Here is a 14260-nt window from a genome sequence, read left to right as displayed (position 1 = left end):
GGAGGCGGAGCTTGCAGTGAGCTGAGATCCGGCCACTGCACTCCAGTCCGGGCGACAGAGCACGACTCCGCCTCAAAAAAAGAAAAAAAAAAGAAAAAGAAAAAACTGTCCTTTTTTCATTGTGTGTTTTTGGCACCTCTGTCAAAAGCCAACTGGCCGTATATTCATCATTTTTTTTTTTCTGATATGGAGTCTCACTCTGTGGCCCAGGCTGGAGCGCAGTGGCGTAATCTCAGCTGACTGCAACCTCTGCCTTCTGGGTTCAAGTGATTCTTCTGCCTCAGCCTCCCGAGTAGCTGACCACCGCGCCTGGCTAATTTTTGTATTTTTAGTAGAGACAGGGTTTCACCATATTGGACAGGCTGGTCACGAACTCCTGACCTCGTGATCCACTCACCTCAGCCTCCCAAAGTGCGGGAATTACGGGGGTGAGCCACCGCATCCGGCTTTCTTTTTACTCTTTCTATTCTGTTCCACTGGTTGACGTGTCTATTTTTAAGGAAGTACTATCCTGTTTTAATTACTATATCTTCGTAATATAGTTTGAAATAAGGTAGTGTGATGCCTCCAGGTTTGTTCTTTTTGTTCAATGAATCCCATGCTCAAGTGTGAAAAAAATAGGCTATACACCCCATATAGGACTGGGATCAGAAAGAGAAAGTTTCTGTCCACTGTACTGAACAACTTGGCTAACCATCTCAGAGGATCCAATCCACTCCCCTTGTCACCCACATCCACAAACTGTGGCAAAGTGGAATAGAAGAAGTAGCTGCAACCTCAACAGGCAAGGAATGCTTAAGATAGCTCCATGAAGTTTCTGGGGCCCCAGGTGCAAAGGAGGAGTGGCCAACGTTTTCTATTTTCCAAGCTCATGAAATGGGATAAAATATGGATAGGGGCACTTGTCATAACTATGGAGACCTCACGTCTGATCTCTGTGGACAGAAAGATAAGGATTTTTGATGGAATGAAGCACAGAAGGAGAGACTAAGGAGGAAAGCAACCCTTTTGAAAGGAACCAAGAGTTCATAGAAACTAAGTAATAGACGGTTGTAGGTCATGATCAAGACTTTGCATGTGTTGCTGTTTGGGCTGTAGCACCACTGCAGATTGGAAGGATAAACTTTTACACATCTAAAGAACAGAGTATTAAGTGGTAGGGAAAAAAATTCTTTTCAGTGATCACAGGATATAAACTTTTATTTTCCCAAAAAATTCTCCCATTTGCAGGGTGTTTCTCCAACACTGTCTAATGAGACGCTTTCTCTCTGCACATCTGAACTCTGACCTGTAATCACACCTCTGATCCACTCCCACTTGCTATTTTCTCTTGGCTGTTCACATTCCAGGGCTCCTTCCCTTGTTCCAACAAGGAGATAATACTCAGATCAAAAGGAGAGATTCCTGCTTATGAAAAGAAAGAAGGCCAGGCATGGTAGCTCATGCCTGTAATCCTAGCACTCTGGGAGGCTGAGAAGTGCAGATCACCTGAGGTCAGGAGTTCGAGACCAGCCTGGCCAACATGGTGAAACCTTGTCTCTACTAAAAATACAAAAATTGGCCGGGCGCGGTGGCTCAAGCCTGTAATCGCAGCACTTTGGGAGGCCGAGACGGGCGGATCACGAAGTCAGGAGATCGAGACCATCCTGGCTAACACGGTGAAACCCCGTCTCTACTAAAAAATACAAAAAAACTAGCCGGGCGAGGTGGCGGGCGCCTGTAGTCCCAGCTACTCGGGAGGCTGAGGCAGGAGAATGGCGTGAACCCGGGAGGTGGAGCTTGCAGTGAGCTGAGATCCGGCCACTGCACTCCAGCCTGGGTGACAGAGCGAGACTCTGTCTCAAAAAAAAAATAATAATAATAAATAATAAATAAAAATAAAAATACAAAAATTAGCTGGGCGTGGTGGCTAAAGCCTATAATCCCAGCTACTCAGGAGGCTGAGGCAGGAGAATCACTTGAACTCAGGAGGTGGAGGTTGCAGTTGCAGTGATCTGAGATCGTGCTATTGCACTCCAGCCTGGGTGAGAAGAGTGAAACTCCATTTCAAAACAAAAAAAAGAGAGAAAAAAAAGAAAAAGAAATACAATGTGCTGTGGCTTTTCCAGAATTGTACCCTTAGGTTAACATGAGAAGAGAGGAAACTGCAGATGGATTTGGAAAAACATTTCAACAGTTGATCCACTGGATGCCTCCTGAGTGATTAGGAAACACCACACTACACAGATATCTGGCTTTCTTCCATGAACCACTAAATCAAAAGCACAGAAGTAGAAAACAGAAAATCAAACATTTTAAAAGTCTGGTACGAGGTATTATGCATACAAAGCTCTAAAACTCTCCACAAAGTGGGCAGACCATCTCAAGAAACGGCAAGATTAAAGTCCAGATTCTGCATGATCAGGCTTTTCATTTCTGAGTCAATAGGACATCAGTCCTCATCGAGGAATGCAGGGGCTCTCAAGAGACTCACAAGGGAAAATGAAAACATACATGAGAACAGACCCTGACTTCTAAAAGAAAGTCATCCTCACCCAGGGAGACCAGGTTCCTATAATTCTCCAACATGACGTCCCTGTACAAAGTCTTCTGAGCAGGGTCCAGGCATTTCCACTCCTCCTGAGAGAATTCTATGGCCACATCCTTGAATGTCAACTGTCCCTAAAATGAAAAACACATTTCACCAAGTGACTATAAGGCAAATTTGAATCTTCACATAAAACGAGAAGAGGAGAGAGCTGTAAGAATAGGTTCAATTCAAGTAAGCAGACTGACACATCCAGGCTGTGATCACAGTACATACAGATTTGATCTTCATCCCCTTTTCCTGAAGAGCTCACTTGAAATCTGTGAGGTGATAAGTATCTTTTTGTACGTCAGTGAGACTAACTGGTGGCTGAAGGCCGCTAGATAGCTTCAGGGTGTGGGCTGGACACTGGAAAGACAAAGACAACATTACAGGGGTAGGCTGGGCGCAGTGGCTCATGCCTGTAATCCCAGCACTTTGGGAGGCCGAGGCCAGTGGATCACCTGAGGTCAGGAGTTCGAGACCAGCCTGGCCAACACGGTGAAACCCTGTCTCTACTAAAAATACAAAAATTAGCTGGGCATGGTGGTGCACACCTGTGATCCCAGCTACTCAGGAGGCTGAGGCAGGAGAATCACTTCAACCTGGGAGGCAGATGTTGCAGTGAGCTGAGATCACGCCACTACACTCCAGCATGGGTGACAGAATGAGACTCTGTCTCAAAATAAATAAATAAAAATAAAAATAAATAAATAAATAAAAGATTACAGGGTTGGGACTTCCATGCTTAATCTCCAACACTGCAAAAGGGAAGAAGGGCTGAAGGTTCAGTTGAACATCTATGGCCAATAATGTAAACAGTCTTGCCTATGTAATGAAGCTTCCATAAAAATGCAAAAAATTAAGGTTCTGAGGAGCATTTGGGACAGATGATAACATGGAGGCTCCTTGAGTGGTGCACCCACAGAGGGCATGGAAGCTCAGAGCTCCTCCCTATCTCACCCAATAGATCGCTTCCATCTGCATTCTTTGTTATATCCTGAGCAATAAATGAATCAATATGAATCAAGTGTTTCCCTGAGTTCTGTGAGCCACTGTAACCCATTAACTGATCCCAATGAAGAGGTCATAAGAATTTACAACTTAAGCTGGTTAGCAAGAAACCCAAGCCACAACCTATGTTTGCGAATGGCATTGAGGTGGCTGCACCCTTGTGGGACTGAGCCCTATACCTGTGGGATGTGATGCTATATCCAGACAGTGTCAGAATTGAACTGACTGGGAGGACACCCAGGTCACGTCCACTGCAGAACTGCTTGATCGATGTGATGGAAAACCCAACACATCTGGGAGAACGGAAGCGTTCTGTGTTGCAAGTAGTAGGAGAAACTGTATCCGGCTGGGCGCGGTGACTCACGCCTGTAATCCCAGCACTTTGAGAGGCCGAGGTGGGTGGATCACCTGAGGTCAGGAGTTCGAGACCAGCCTGGCCGATGTGGCGAAACCTCGTGTCTACTAAAAATACAAAAATAGCCAGGCATGGTGGTGGGCACCTGTAATCCCAGTTACTCGGGAGCTGAAGCAGGAGGATCATTTGAACCTGGGAGGTGGAGGTTGTGGTGAGCCACGATCATGCCATTGCACCCCAGCCTGGGCAACAAAGAGCGAGACTCTATCTCAAAAAAAGAAAAAAAAAAAACTGAATCAGTTTTTCCCTATATTCTCACACACTAAGGTTTACTTGAGCAAGTTACGTCTGCTTAATCCTGTTTTATTATTCTTTTCCCTAAGAGGTTATGATATCCTCTAAATTAGTGAGGATTTCTGTTTTGTGGACAATAAATAAATATACAGATACAAAATCGGCTGGGCGCAGTGGCTCACTCATGCCTGTAATCCTAGCACTTTGGGAGGCCAAGGTGGGGGAATCACTTGAGGTCAGGAGTTCAGGACCAACCTGGCCAACATGGTGAAACCCTGTCTCTACGAAAAATACAAAAATTAGCCGGAAATTGCTTGAACCTGGGAGGCAGAGGTGGCAGTGAGCCAAGATTGTGCCACTGCACTCCAGCCCAGGCAACAGGGGGACAAGCAAAACAAACAAAAAAGCCCAGCACAAGTTCATCTCTACCAGTGTTAGATAGATATTATGTCTGATACATCAAGTAATATTCAGCATCTAGATGACCTAGGGAATGAGTGGTGTCTTCAAGGATGACAACATCCACAGTGGCTTTGAAGAAAAAACAAGTCAGAGTCTTAAAACTATGACGAGAGCAATAGCAATGATAGGGATTTAAGAACAAGGTCCGTATGAGAGGTAGCATTTGAAATCCTCTATGTATACGAACACGTACAACACTGTAGCCCATGAGAGAAAGATCTGCTCCCATTTTACTGTGGGGACAGCTGTTTCACAGACACGCTGAGAAACTTGTCTCAGGTCAAAGAGCTAAAAATGACAGAGCAAGTACCTGTACCCAGGTGTCTAGGAATTAAAATTAAACCTAAGCAATCGGTTAAGGAACAGGCAAGCTACCTGAAAGAGCAGCTCACAAAGCCCTGAATAATCTTCCAAAGAGAGTAAGGAGGCGGTTTGGAATGCTAAAGCATTGAGGAAGGCTACATAGTCAAGCGCCTTCAGAGTTTTCATTTTAGAATCTCAGTGTCTTGAGATCAGCACAAAGGAGTCCATGTGTCTGTCCAAGGTCCTGAAACGGAGGTCATTTTGGAAGAATTCATTGATGTAACAACATGTACCAATGTCTAAGAGATTCCCAACATCCTTTTGTGCAACATGTATCAGCAGCTGCCCACAGCTCTTTGGTTTACCATTCTGCTGTGAATGACTGACACGTAGATTGGTCTGAATAGTTTCTTGGTCATTAAACTGGTTAGGAAAGAATTTTCCCAGTCTTTAAGATGCTACACTTTGGCTGAAATCCTCTCAACTACTCTGAAAATGAGGTTTAAAAACTAAAGAAGTTGGCCGGGCATGGTGGTTCATGCCTGTAGTCCCAGCACTTTGGGAGGCCAAGGCAGGCAGACTGTTTGAACCCAGGAGTTTAAGACCAGCCTGGGCAACATAGCAAGACTTTGTTTCTACAAAAAAGTAAAAATAATAATAAAAGGAAAAATAAACAAATGCAAATAAATAAAGAAGTACAAGAAATGAGAGAATGTTGGAGAATGAAGGGTAAAATGATGTCGAGCAAAACTGGCCACAGAATGTGTTAATATATTCCAGTTCAAATAGTGTTTTATGAAGAAAGAGACTTTAAAATCTCAGGGGTAAGCAAATTTAAACTGAAAACAGAATAAAAAGTCCTAGAAAGATATAGTAAAAAGTAGTGTCTGTCTCTTTGCATAAAGTAGTATAATATAGCTTGCATAAAGTAGTATGATATAGTTTGCATAAAGTAGTATAATATAGTTTGCATAAAGTAGTATGATATAGTTTGCATAAAGTAGTATGATATAGTTTGCATAAAGTAGTATAATATAGTTTGCACACATTTGTAAAACAACCAGCTGGCAAGGGAATTATCTCAAAGAACTACACAGGAGTCAAATGAGATTATCAAGGACAACAAACCACTTCTTTTATTACAATGTCACACTTATAGAAGAAAGCACATGTCAAAGCCTAATTTTAGCACTGAATTCGGGACTTTGTCACTGGAAATTTGGGTAGGATCAAAAGAGAAAATAAAGATAAAAGTGGCTATGGGTTTTGTAGAAATATGTAAATTTCTTTTTTTTGTTGTTTTTTTGGAGATGGAGTTTTGCTTTGTCACCCAGGCTGGAGTGCAGTGGGTTCAGGGAGCTTCCAAATGGCTGACACGTGGAGGTTCCTGGAGAACGGCATACCCAGGGAGGGCAGGGAAGCTCTGCACCGCTTTCCCCATACCTCACCTTATGCATCTCTTCACTGGTATCTTCTGTAATAGTATTTATAATCAACCTGTAAAACTGAGTGTTTCGCTGACCTCTAAGAGTTGCTCCAGCAAATTAAAGAAGGGTTCATGGGAACCTCAACTTGAGGTTGGTCGGTGAGAAGTTTCAGAGGCCTGGACATGCACCTGGGAACTGAGCCATCAATCTGTGAGATCTGACACTATCTTCACGCAGTGTTGGAACTGAACTGGAGGACAGCCAGTTGGTTGCTCGCTGTTTGTTGGTGGGGAGAAATCCCTCGCATGTGGCCACAGAAGTCTTCTGTGTGGATTGTGGTGTTGGTGTGAGAGCAGAGGGAAACATGGTGTTTGAGTTGTTTTGCCTAAACAGCACCAAAAGTAAATTGACACGAGGTCACCTAACTGAGAAAAACTGAAACAAGTTCAAGGCTAACAATATGGAACTTCACCACAGGTCATTATATACACAAACGCATTTGTGCCCATATGTTACTATCCTATTAGTTCATTAATAGATAGTGGAGAACAGGCCGGGCACAGTGGCTCACACTTGTAATCCCAGCACTTTGGGAGGCCGAGTCAGATGGATCACCTGAGGTCAGGAGTTTGAGACCAGCCTGTCCAACATGGAAAACCCCATCTCTATTAAAAATACAAAAATTAGCCAGGTGTGGTGATGGACACCTGTAATCCCAGGTGCTTGGGAGGCTGAGGCAGAAGAAGAATTGCTTGAATCTAGGAGGGGGAGGTTGCAGTGAGCCAAGATTGTGCTCCTTCACTCCAGCCTGGGTGAAAGAGTGAAACTCCATCTCAAAAAAAAAAAAAAAAAGGCAGCAGAGAACAAATTTAAGGCCATAAAAATATTTAAAATGTGATTTCAAACGATAAAACACATACAATTTATTTAAATCATGGTACGTCTTTTATAAAACCATGGGCGTATGCATCTACATATTCATGTGCAGACATCACGCGTACCAGTTAAATTAAGTGAAATAAGAAGATGTGTCTCAATGATGTATTTGTTTTTGATGATATCTTTAGTTGTCTTTTTTGTTCATGTGCATTTGAGAAAGTCTGGGACAATTAAAATGCACGAATTGTACTTAATTTAGTTTATAAACATTTTTGTAAGTTAAGCTGTAAAAATGCTAAAACAAAAATATGTAAGAACTTGTACTCCAATTGGTATTAAATACAATTATTAAAAATACAGATACCATTTTTTCCAGTTAAATTTAGATATTTAGGCATTAACAAAAGCCCAATGGAGGTTTTAGTTTATTTTACTCATGAAATCATAACATAAGATTAGGACTTTTTAAATATCATACATTAATTTAATAGACTTAAGAAGTATATATTGCAACAATACTTACTCGAAGAAATTATTGGATAATTAAAAATCAGTCCAAAAAGGAAATTTGAAAAACACCCAAAAGCTAATATTAAACAAGAAAATTTCACCAAACGTCATAATCAGGCAGTAAATGCTGGATGCATTTGCTCTAAATTAAAATGGAGAAAATGGGCTGGGCGCGATGGCTCATGCCTGTAATCCTAACACTTTGGGAGGCCAAGGCGGGTGGATTGCTTGAGTTCAGGAATTCAAGACAATCCTGGGCAAAATAGCAAGACCCCCCATCTTTACAAAAAATATAAAAATTAGCTGGGTGTGGTGGCATGCACGTGTAGTCCCAGCTACTCCGGAGGCTGAGGCAGGAGAATGGCATAAACCCGGGAGGCGGAGGTTGCAGTGAGCTGAGATCCGGCCACTGCACTCCAGCCCGGGCGACAGAGCAAGATTCCGTCTCAAAAAATAAAAAAAATAAAAAGGAGAAAATGGGGCTCACCAAGGCTCCAGCTAAAGCCCACTTCAGAGCATGCCTGAGCTGAGACCAAGAAAATGGTGAAGTAGGAGCTAGATCTGTTAAAACTAACAGATGACATACTCATAACCTAGGAAAAGAATGCATTGAAGTATAAGAACTAATAACAACACTGTGAAAACAATCTTCATTCTTTCTTTAGCAGCTCTCATTAAACACACAATGCATCTCATGAGTACATTAGGAATGATACAATGCTACCTATTAAAATACCTTTCCACACCTATTTAAAGAAATTATAAAAGTGTACTAAAGTGATGATGTCAATAAAATAGAGGAATAGGAACTCCCAAACACTACCTCCACCATGGAGACACAAATTTAGTAACAATATATGAACCAACTGCCTTTGTGAGAAATCCAGTAATCATTTAAGGGGCTGGAACTCTTAACAGAAGTCTAGTAGGAAAATACAGGACATCTGCTCACAGCGGCCTTACCCTGGCATAATGCAGTGTCACTGCAAGAAAAACACCAATTTCCCATTTCTCCTGGGAGAGGAAAAGTATGAAAACATTCATCCAATATCCTGTCTTTTCAGGGCGCTGCTGAGGGATAAGTTTCTCTCTTGGTTGAATATAAGTAATGAAGGCCAGGAGCGGTGGTTCACACCTGTAATCCCAGCATTTTGGGAGGCCGAGGCGGGTGCATCGCTTGAGCTCACGAGTTGGAGATCGGCCTGGGCAACATGGTGAAACCCCATCTCTATTAAAAATACAAAAAAATAGCCAGGCATGGTGATGCACACCTGTAGTCCCAGCTACTTGGGGGGCCATGGCAAGAGAATCACTTGAACCCAGGGGGCAGAGGTTGCAGTGAGCTGAGATTGCATCACTGCACTCCAGCCTAGGCAACAGAGCAAGACTCTGTCTAAACAAACAAACAAACAAAAAAGGAGTTTGGAGTCAGAAACACAGTGACTCACTTGTTCAGCATCAAATGCAATATACATGAGGCTACAAAGCTTTCCCCACAGTGGTCTCATTTTACAGCATTTCGTGGGTGCTTGTACACAGTAACATCTGCCTTCATAACCAGCTTCTCTTATCAGAATTTACACAGAGCTGGCAATATATTCAAATATGGCCTGAACAATCTGTGTTGCCCAACAGCACTGACACCACGGGGCCCTCACCCCGTCTCCATCCACGTCTGGTGTGAGCCCTTCCCAGGCCCATGCCCGGTGCCGCCTCTTCCCAAGTTCATGTCACTGGGTCACGAGAGACGGAATCTAAACGAATGAGAGGGACTGAGGGAAGGCACGGGTGAGTGTGAGCAAACCTGTCAGGCAGGACGCTTCAGACTCAGAGAAGATTCCCAACTCCAAGCCCCAGCGTTGCTGAGAGGAAGGAGACAGAACAATCCACCGAGAATATCATCTCACCTGAGGAGGAGCCATCTGCCTCCTTTGCTGCTTTCCTCTTCCTCTTCTTCCAGGGTTCTACCTTGGGTAACATGAGAGAGACTTTAGAATTCAATCCTGAATGGCAAAACTATGCTGTTTATTGGTTAGAATCAACACACCCCCTCCCTGTGCCATAACCTTATACACAGGGAAGACCTTACCCTGTGGAAAGATGATCCTCTGCCACCCACTGCACCAGAAAAGATGCAGGGCTGAGAAACTCCTACAGGAAAAACAAGTGAGTTTCTGACCTCTTTCTTTAGAACCCGCTCCCCTCCTGGAGAGGCCCCCACACAGGCTGCAGCAGTGGGGAGCTGGGCTGGAATGAGCTTCCGTTCAGGGCACAGACCCAGCCCTGACCAAACCCCATGCAAAGCAGAGCCCCCCTCCCCTCTGTGGATCACAGGCTGATCTCAGCCTTCAGAAACGATCAGCAGTGCCCTGGTGCTCAGTGGTAGATACAGAATACCAGAATAGAACCAATCTTTAAATGGCACTGAAGCTGGGCTGCAACTTACTTGAATGAAAATCTCTGCTAAGGGGGCATAAGAGATGTATTTGCAAAATGCCTCAGCGTTCTTGAGCTCCACTGAGAGGGGCCAAGCCCAGCAGAGCCCCCCACCTTCTGGCTCTACTCTCCCTGGGGGCCTTGTTGTCACCAGGATCCAGACAGTGGAAGGTGAAGCAGCACAGAGAAACATGCAGAACAGCCGACATGGACCAGAGGGGAGGGTGGGGGTGGGGCCGGAATGCTGAAGCGGGGGTCAGGGAGAGGGTCACAGAAGTCCCCACTGAGGAAGTGATATCAGAACAAAGACCTGGGTTAGGAAGGGTGTTTGCACCTGCAGCTGAGGGGCCAGAGTCTTAGGCACAGGGACCACCCATGTGAAGACCCTGAGGCAGGAGCAACTTGGGGACCCCAGAAAAGGAAAGGGGCCTGAGTGACTGGAGCAGAGGAGCGAGGAGGACGCAGGCAGGAGATGAGGTCAGAGAGGTCCTAGGGGAGCAGGTCAGGCAGGGCTGAGGTCTTCAAACAACTTTTTTCCCACCTCCAAAGAATGTTTAGGCTGGGTGCAGTGGCTCTTGCCTGGAATCTCAGCATTTTGGGAGGCACAGGTGGGTGGACTGCTTGATGCTTGAGCTCAGGAGTTTGAGACCAGCCTGGGCAACATGGCAAAACCCCATCTCTAAAAAAGGTACAAAATTTAGTCACGTGTGTTGGTACGGGCCTGTGTATGTGTATGTGTGTGTGTGTGTGTGAATAGACAAGACCACTAATCTGGATATGCTCATCAAAATAATTCCGTTGAAGTCAAAGTTGACGCAGTGGAGGAGGGACTGCCACCGTCCTGAGACTGTGGTGCAAAACTGAAGCCAGCAACAGCCCGGAGCAGGGACAGACCACTCCCGGTACCTACTGGGTTGAGATCGCAGGACTTAAGACAGGTGGGTGGGCCTGTTGGAGAGCTCTTCCCTTTACTGTTTGAGACAGGGAAAAATCAAACTGTTCATACTATTGTGACACTCAACCCAGAATACTTCACCTGCAGTCACCAAAATGTGTGTAGTTTCCCCCACAATGACCAGTTCTGCAGTGGACTCCCAGTGGCGGGGGGCGGGGGGTCCTACAATTTCACCCCACTCTGACGCTGTCAGATCTCCCAGGTGAAGATCTCAGTGTGCTATATGCTAGTAGTAACTCCTGGCTACACTCTCACCGGATAAATCCCGTGATTCTCTGAACCCCTTCCTTGGATTCAATTAACTGGCTAAAAGCATTCATCTATGTGATTTGTAGTATCCTTTATCACAGTTGGGTAGGCCGGGCGCGGTAGCTCATGCCTGTAATCCCAGCACTTTGGGAGGCCAAGGTGGGTGGGTTACCTGACATCAGGAGTTCAAGACTAGCCTGGCCAACATGGTGAACCCCCTTGTCTACTAAAAATACAAAAATTACCCGGGCGTGGTGGCGGATGCCTGCAATCCCAGCTACCTGGGAGGCTGAGGCAGGAGAATTGCTGAGCCCGGGAAGCAGAGGTTGCAGTGAACCGAGATTGTGCCATTGCACTCCAGCCTGGGTGACAGAGCAAGACTCCATCTCAAAAACAAACAAACAAAAAACAACTGGGTAAACCAAGGAAAATGTTTCCCTGAGTTCTACAAGCTGCTGTGGCAAATTAATAGCACCTCAGGGAGGGCTGAGGAGAATCCCCAATTTATACTCAATGGGTCCGAAGCTCAGAATCTGGGACTTGGGGCTGGTATGTGAAGTGGGAACCCTCAACTAGTGGGATCTAATGCTAACTCTGGGTAGATAGTGTCCCAATGGAATTAAATTATAGGACAGTCAGGTAGTGTCTGCTGAAGAATTCCGTGTTGGTGGGGAGCAATCCCCACCCCACACATTTTGGTGATGAGAGGCGATGCATTCTTTGTTTAGTGTTCATTACCTGATTATGAGGGGAGGAAAAACACTTTAGTTTTTCCTCCTCATTCATACACTTGCCTACATATTACCCCATCCTAGGAAAAGGAAAGAGAGTGACCGACAACCGAATGAGTCAAGTCACTGCCCTCTGGTAGAATAGAGATTGCAAATAGAAGCTAACCTCTGATGCCAGGAATTATAAAATGCACATGTCTTACAGACAGGACTTTTGTAATTCTCACCAGCATCTCCACAACAGAAACAAAATATAAACATATAAAATTTGTTAGATTATTAGGGGCCGGGCACAGTAGCTCACGCCTGTAATCCCAGCACTTTGGGAGGCTGAGGTGGGTGGATCACCTGAGGTCAGGAGTTCGAGACCAGCCTGGTCAACATAGGGAAACCCCATCTCTACTAAAAATACAAAAGTTAGCCAGGTGTGGTGGTGCACGCCTGTAATCCCAGCTACTTGGGAGGCTGAGGCACGAGAATCACTTGAACATGGGAGGCAGAGTTACACTGAGCTGAGATCATGCCATTGCACTCCAGCCTGGGCAATAGAGACTCTGTCTCAAGAAAAAAAAAAATTGTTAGATTATGGACACAGAAATCAATATATCACGATGTAATTATCCATACCCACTGAAACCACCACATATCTGGGCCAAAGTCTCCCTCTTTCTTCCTTCCTGTGTGTTTCCTCCCTCAAGCTGTACATCTCTCATTCTCTTCTTCTCTCTCTGGCTTTTTTTCTTGTCTGTGTTTCAGCCTGGGTCGCTGCTCCTCATTTTGAGCCCTTCTCCTCTCCTGCTGTTTCTCCTTCCCTCTATTCCTTCTCTTCCACCTGTTCTGCTCCATTCTTGCAACTTGTTTCACTTCTTATTCCTCTTTCACCCCAATCTTTTGGTTGTCCCCAATCTCCATATATTTTTGCCTCTTTCTTCCCTTATCTCTGCTCTCTCTGTTAAATCCCCTCTTCCCTGTCTCACCTCCTTGTCCCCACTCTCTGGCACCCCCAGATCCCAGGTCTCCCCCTGCTGTGGTTCTCCCTCTGCTCTCCTTGTCACCGGCTGCCCCCTCTTGCTGTCCCAGCACCACGCTGCTGTCTGTCCTGGCTCCAAATCCCCCTTTCTCTCCCCCACTCTCTGTCGGAGGAGCTGCCCCTCTCCCTACCTTGCTGTGTCCTTCATCTCTCTAGACATCGAGCTTTTCTCTACATTTCTCCAGTGGTTTCTCCATGCTGTTACTTTCTCAGCGACTTCTTTCACCCTTACTGTCTCTGCAAATCCCGACCCATCCTCTACTTTGCCATGTTTATTGGTTTCCCTCATTCTTTCCTCTGTCTCCGTTTCTCTGCTTTTCTCTCAGCCCCTTTCTCTATCTCCTGATCCCCTTGGCCCACACATTCACAGGAGGGTTTGGAGTAAGACGCCCGCATTCTGGAGGAGCGCATTTTCCAGCGGGTGGAGCTGGGCAGGCAAGAACACCGGGTGTCACAGGACAAGCCCCGGGCACCTCCCCAACGCGGGCTCAGGGGAAGCAGTGACTGCGAAGGGCAGGCCTGGGGAGTAGCAGGGCCCGGCATGAGGAGGAGGGAGGTGGGGGACGACGGCGCCTTAGGAGAGGGGTAGGGTCTGCAGGATCCCAGGACCAGGCAGAGGACGCGGCCTCCCCGGGACTGGGGCAGCGGCCCTGCGCTCCAGTAGCCGACTAGGGCGAAGTTAGGGGACGGCAAAATCCTGCACCCACTTCGCGGATTAGGACTTCACAGAGCGCAGGGGTAGAGGTCAGCAAAGGGTTTTAAGCAGGAAATGGCGCAGGAAAGGAGGTGTCTGCATGGTCTGAAAGCCGAAATACCGCAGGCAGGTCCAGCCTGCGTGATTTTAACCCAAAGCGAAGCGACCCCCAGAGTCTCGCGACAACGTCTGAATTTACTCGGAATGGAGGGAGCAGTGCGGGGACTTCAAGGGCTATAGGAACTCCCGGACATACGGAAATGCAGGGGACTCCGAAACGCAGGTTTAATCGAGATAGAAGGAAACTCACGCGGCGAGGAACTGCCTTCACTCCAGGAGATCTGCTTCCGGGTTT

General features: G+C 45.9%; 2 protein-coding genes across 2 annotated transcripts in view; both read right to left on the bottom strand.

Moving 5' to 3' along the window:
• Positions 1 to 1522, bottom strand: part of ZNF347 (zinc finger protein 347) — a 37430-nt gene extending 35908 nt beyond the window's left edge. The window contains exon 1 of the mRNA XM_011946184.1: positions 1489 to 1522. The gene's annotated coding sequence lies outside the window, so the exon portion shown is untranslated. The remainder of the gene's footprint in view (positions 1 to 1488) is intronic.
• Positions 1 to 14260, bottom strand: part of ZNF665 (zinc finger protein 665) — a 26517-nt gene extending 12257 nt beyond the window's left edge. The window contains exons 1-3 of the mRNA XM_011946187.1: positions 14216 to 14260; positions 9718 to 9778; positions 2535 to 2661 (exon numbers count right to left, since the gene is read on the bottom strand). Coding sequence (XP_011801577.1) covers positions 2535 to 2661; positions 9718 to 9732 — 142 coding nt within the window. The 5' untranslated portion in view covers positions 9733 to 9778; positions 14216 to 14260. The remainder of the gene's footprint in view (positions 1 to 2534; positions 2662 to 9717; positions 9779 to 14215) is intronic.

This window comes from Colobus angolensis, unplaced genomic scaffold (assembly GCF_000951035.1).
Source record: "Colobus angolensis palliatus isolate OR3802 unplaced genomic scaffold, Cang.pa_1.0 Scaffold25, whole genome shotgun sequence".
Classification (NCBI taxonomy): Eukaryota; Metazoa; Chordata; class Mammalia; order Primates; family Cercopithecidae; genus Colobus; species Colobus angolensis.
Note: the sequence above shows the minus strand (reverse complement) of the source record. Positions and strands in the feature narration are given on the sequence as shown.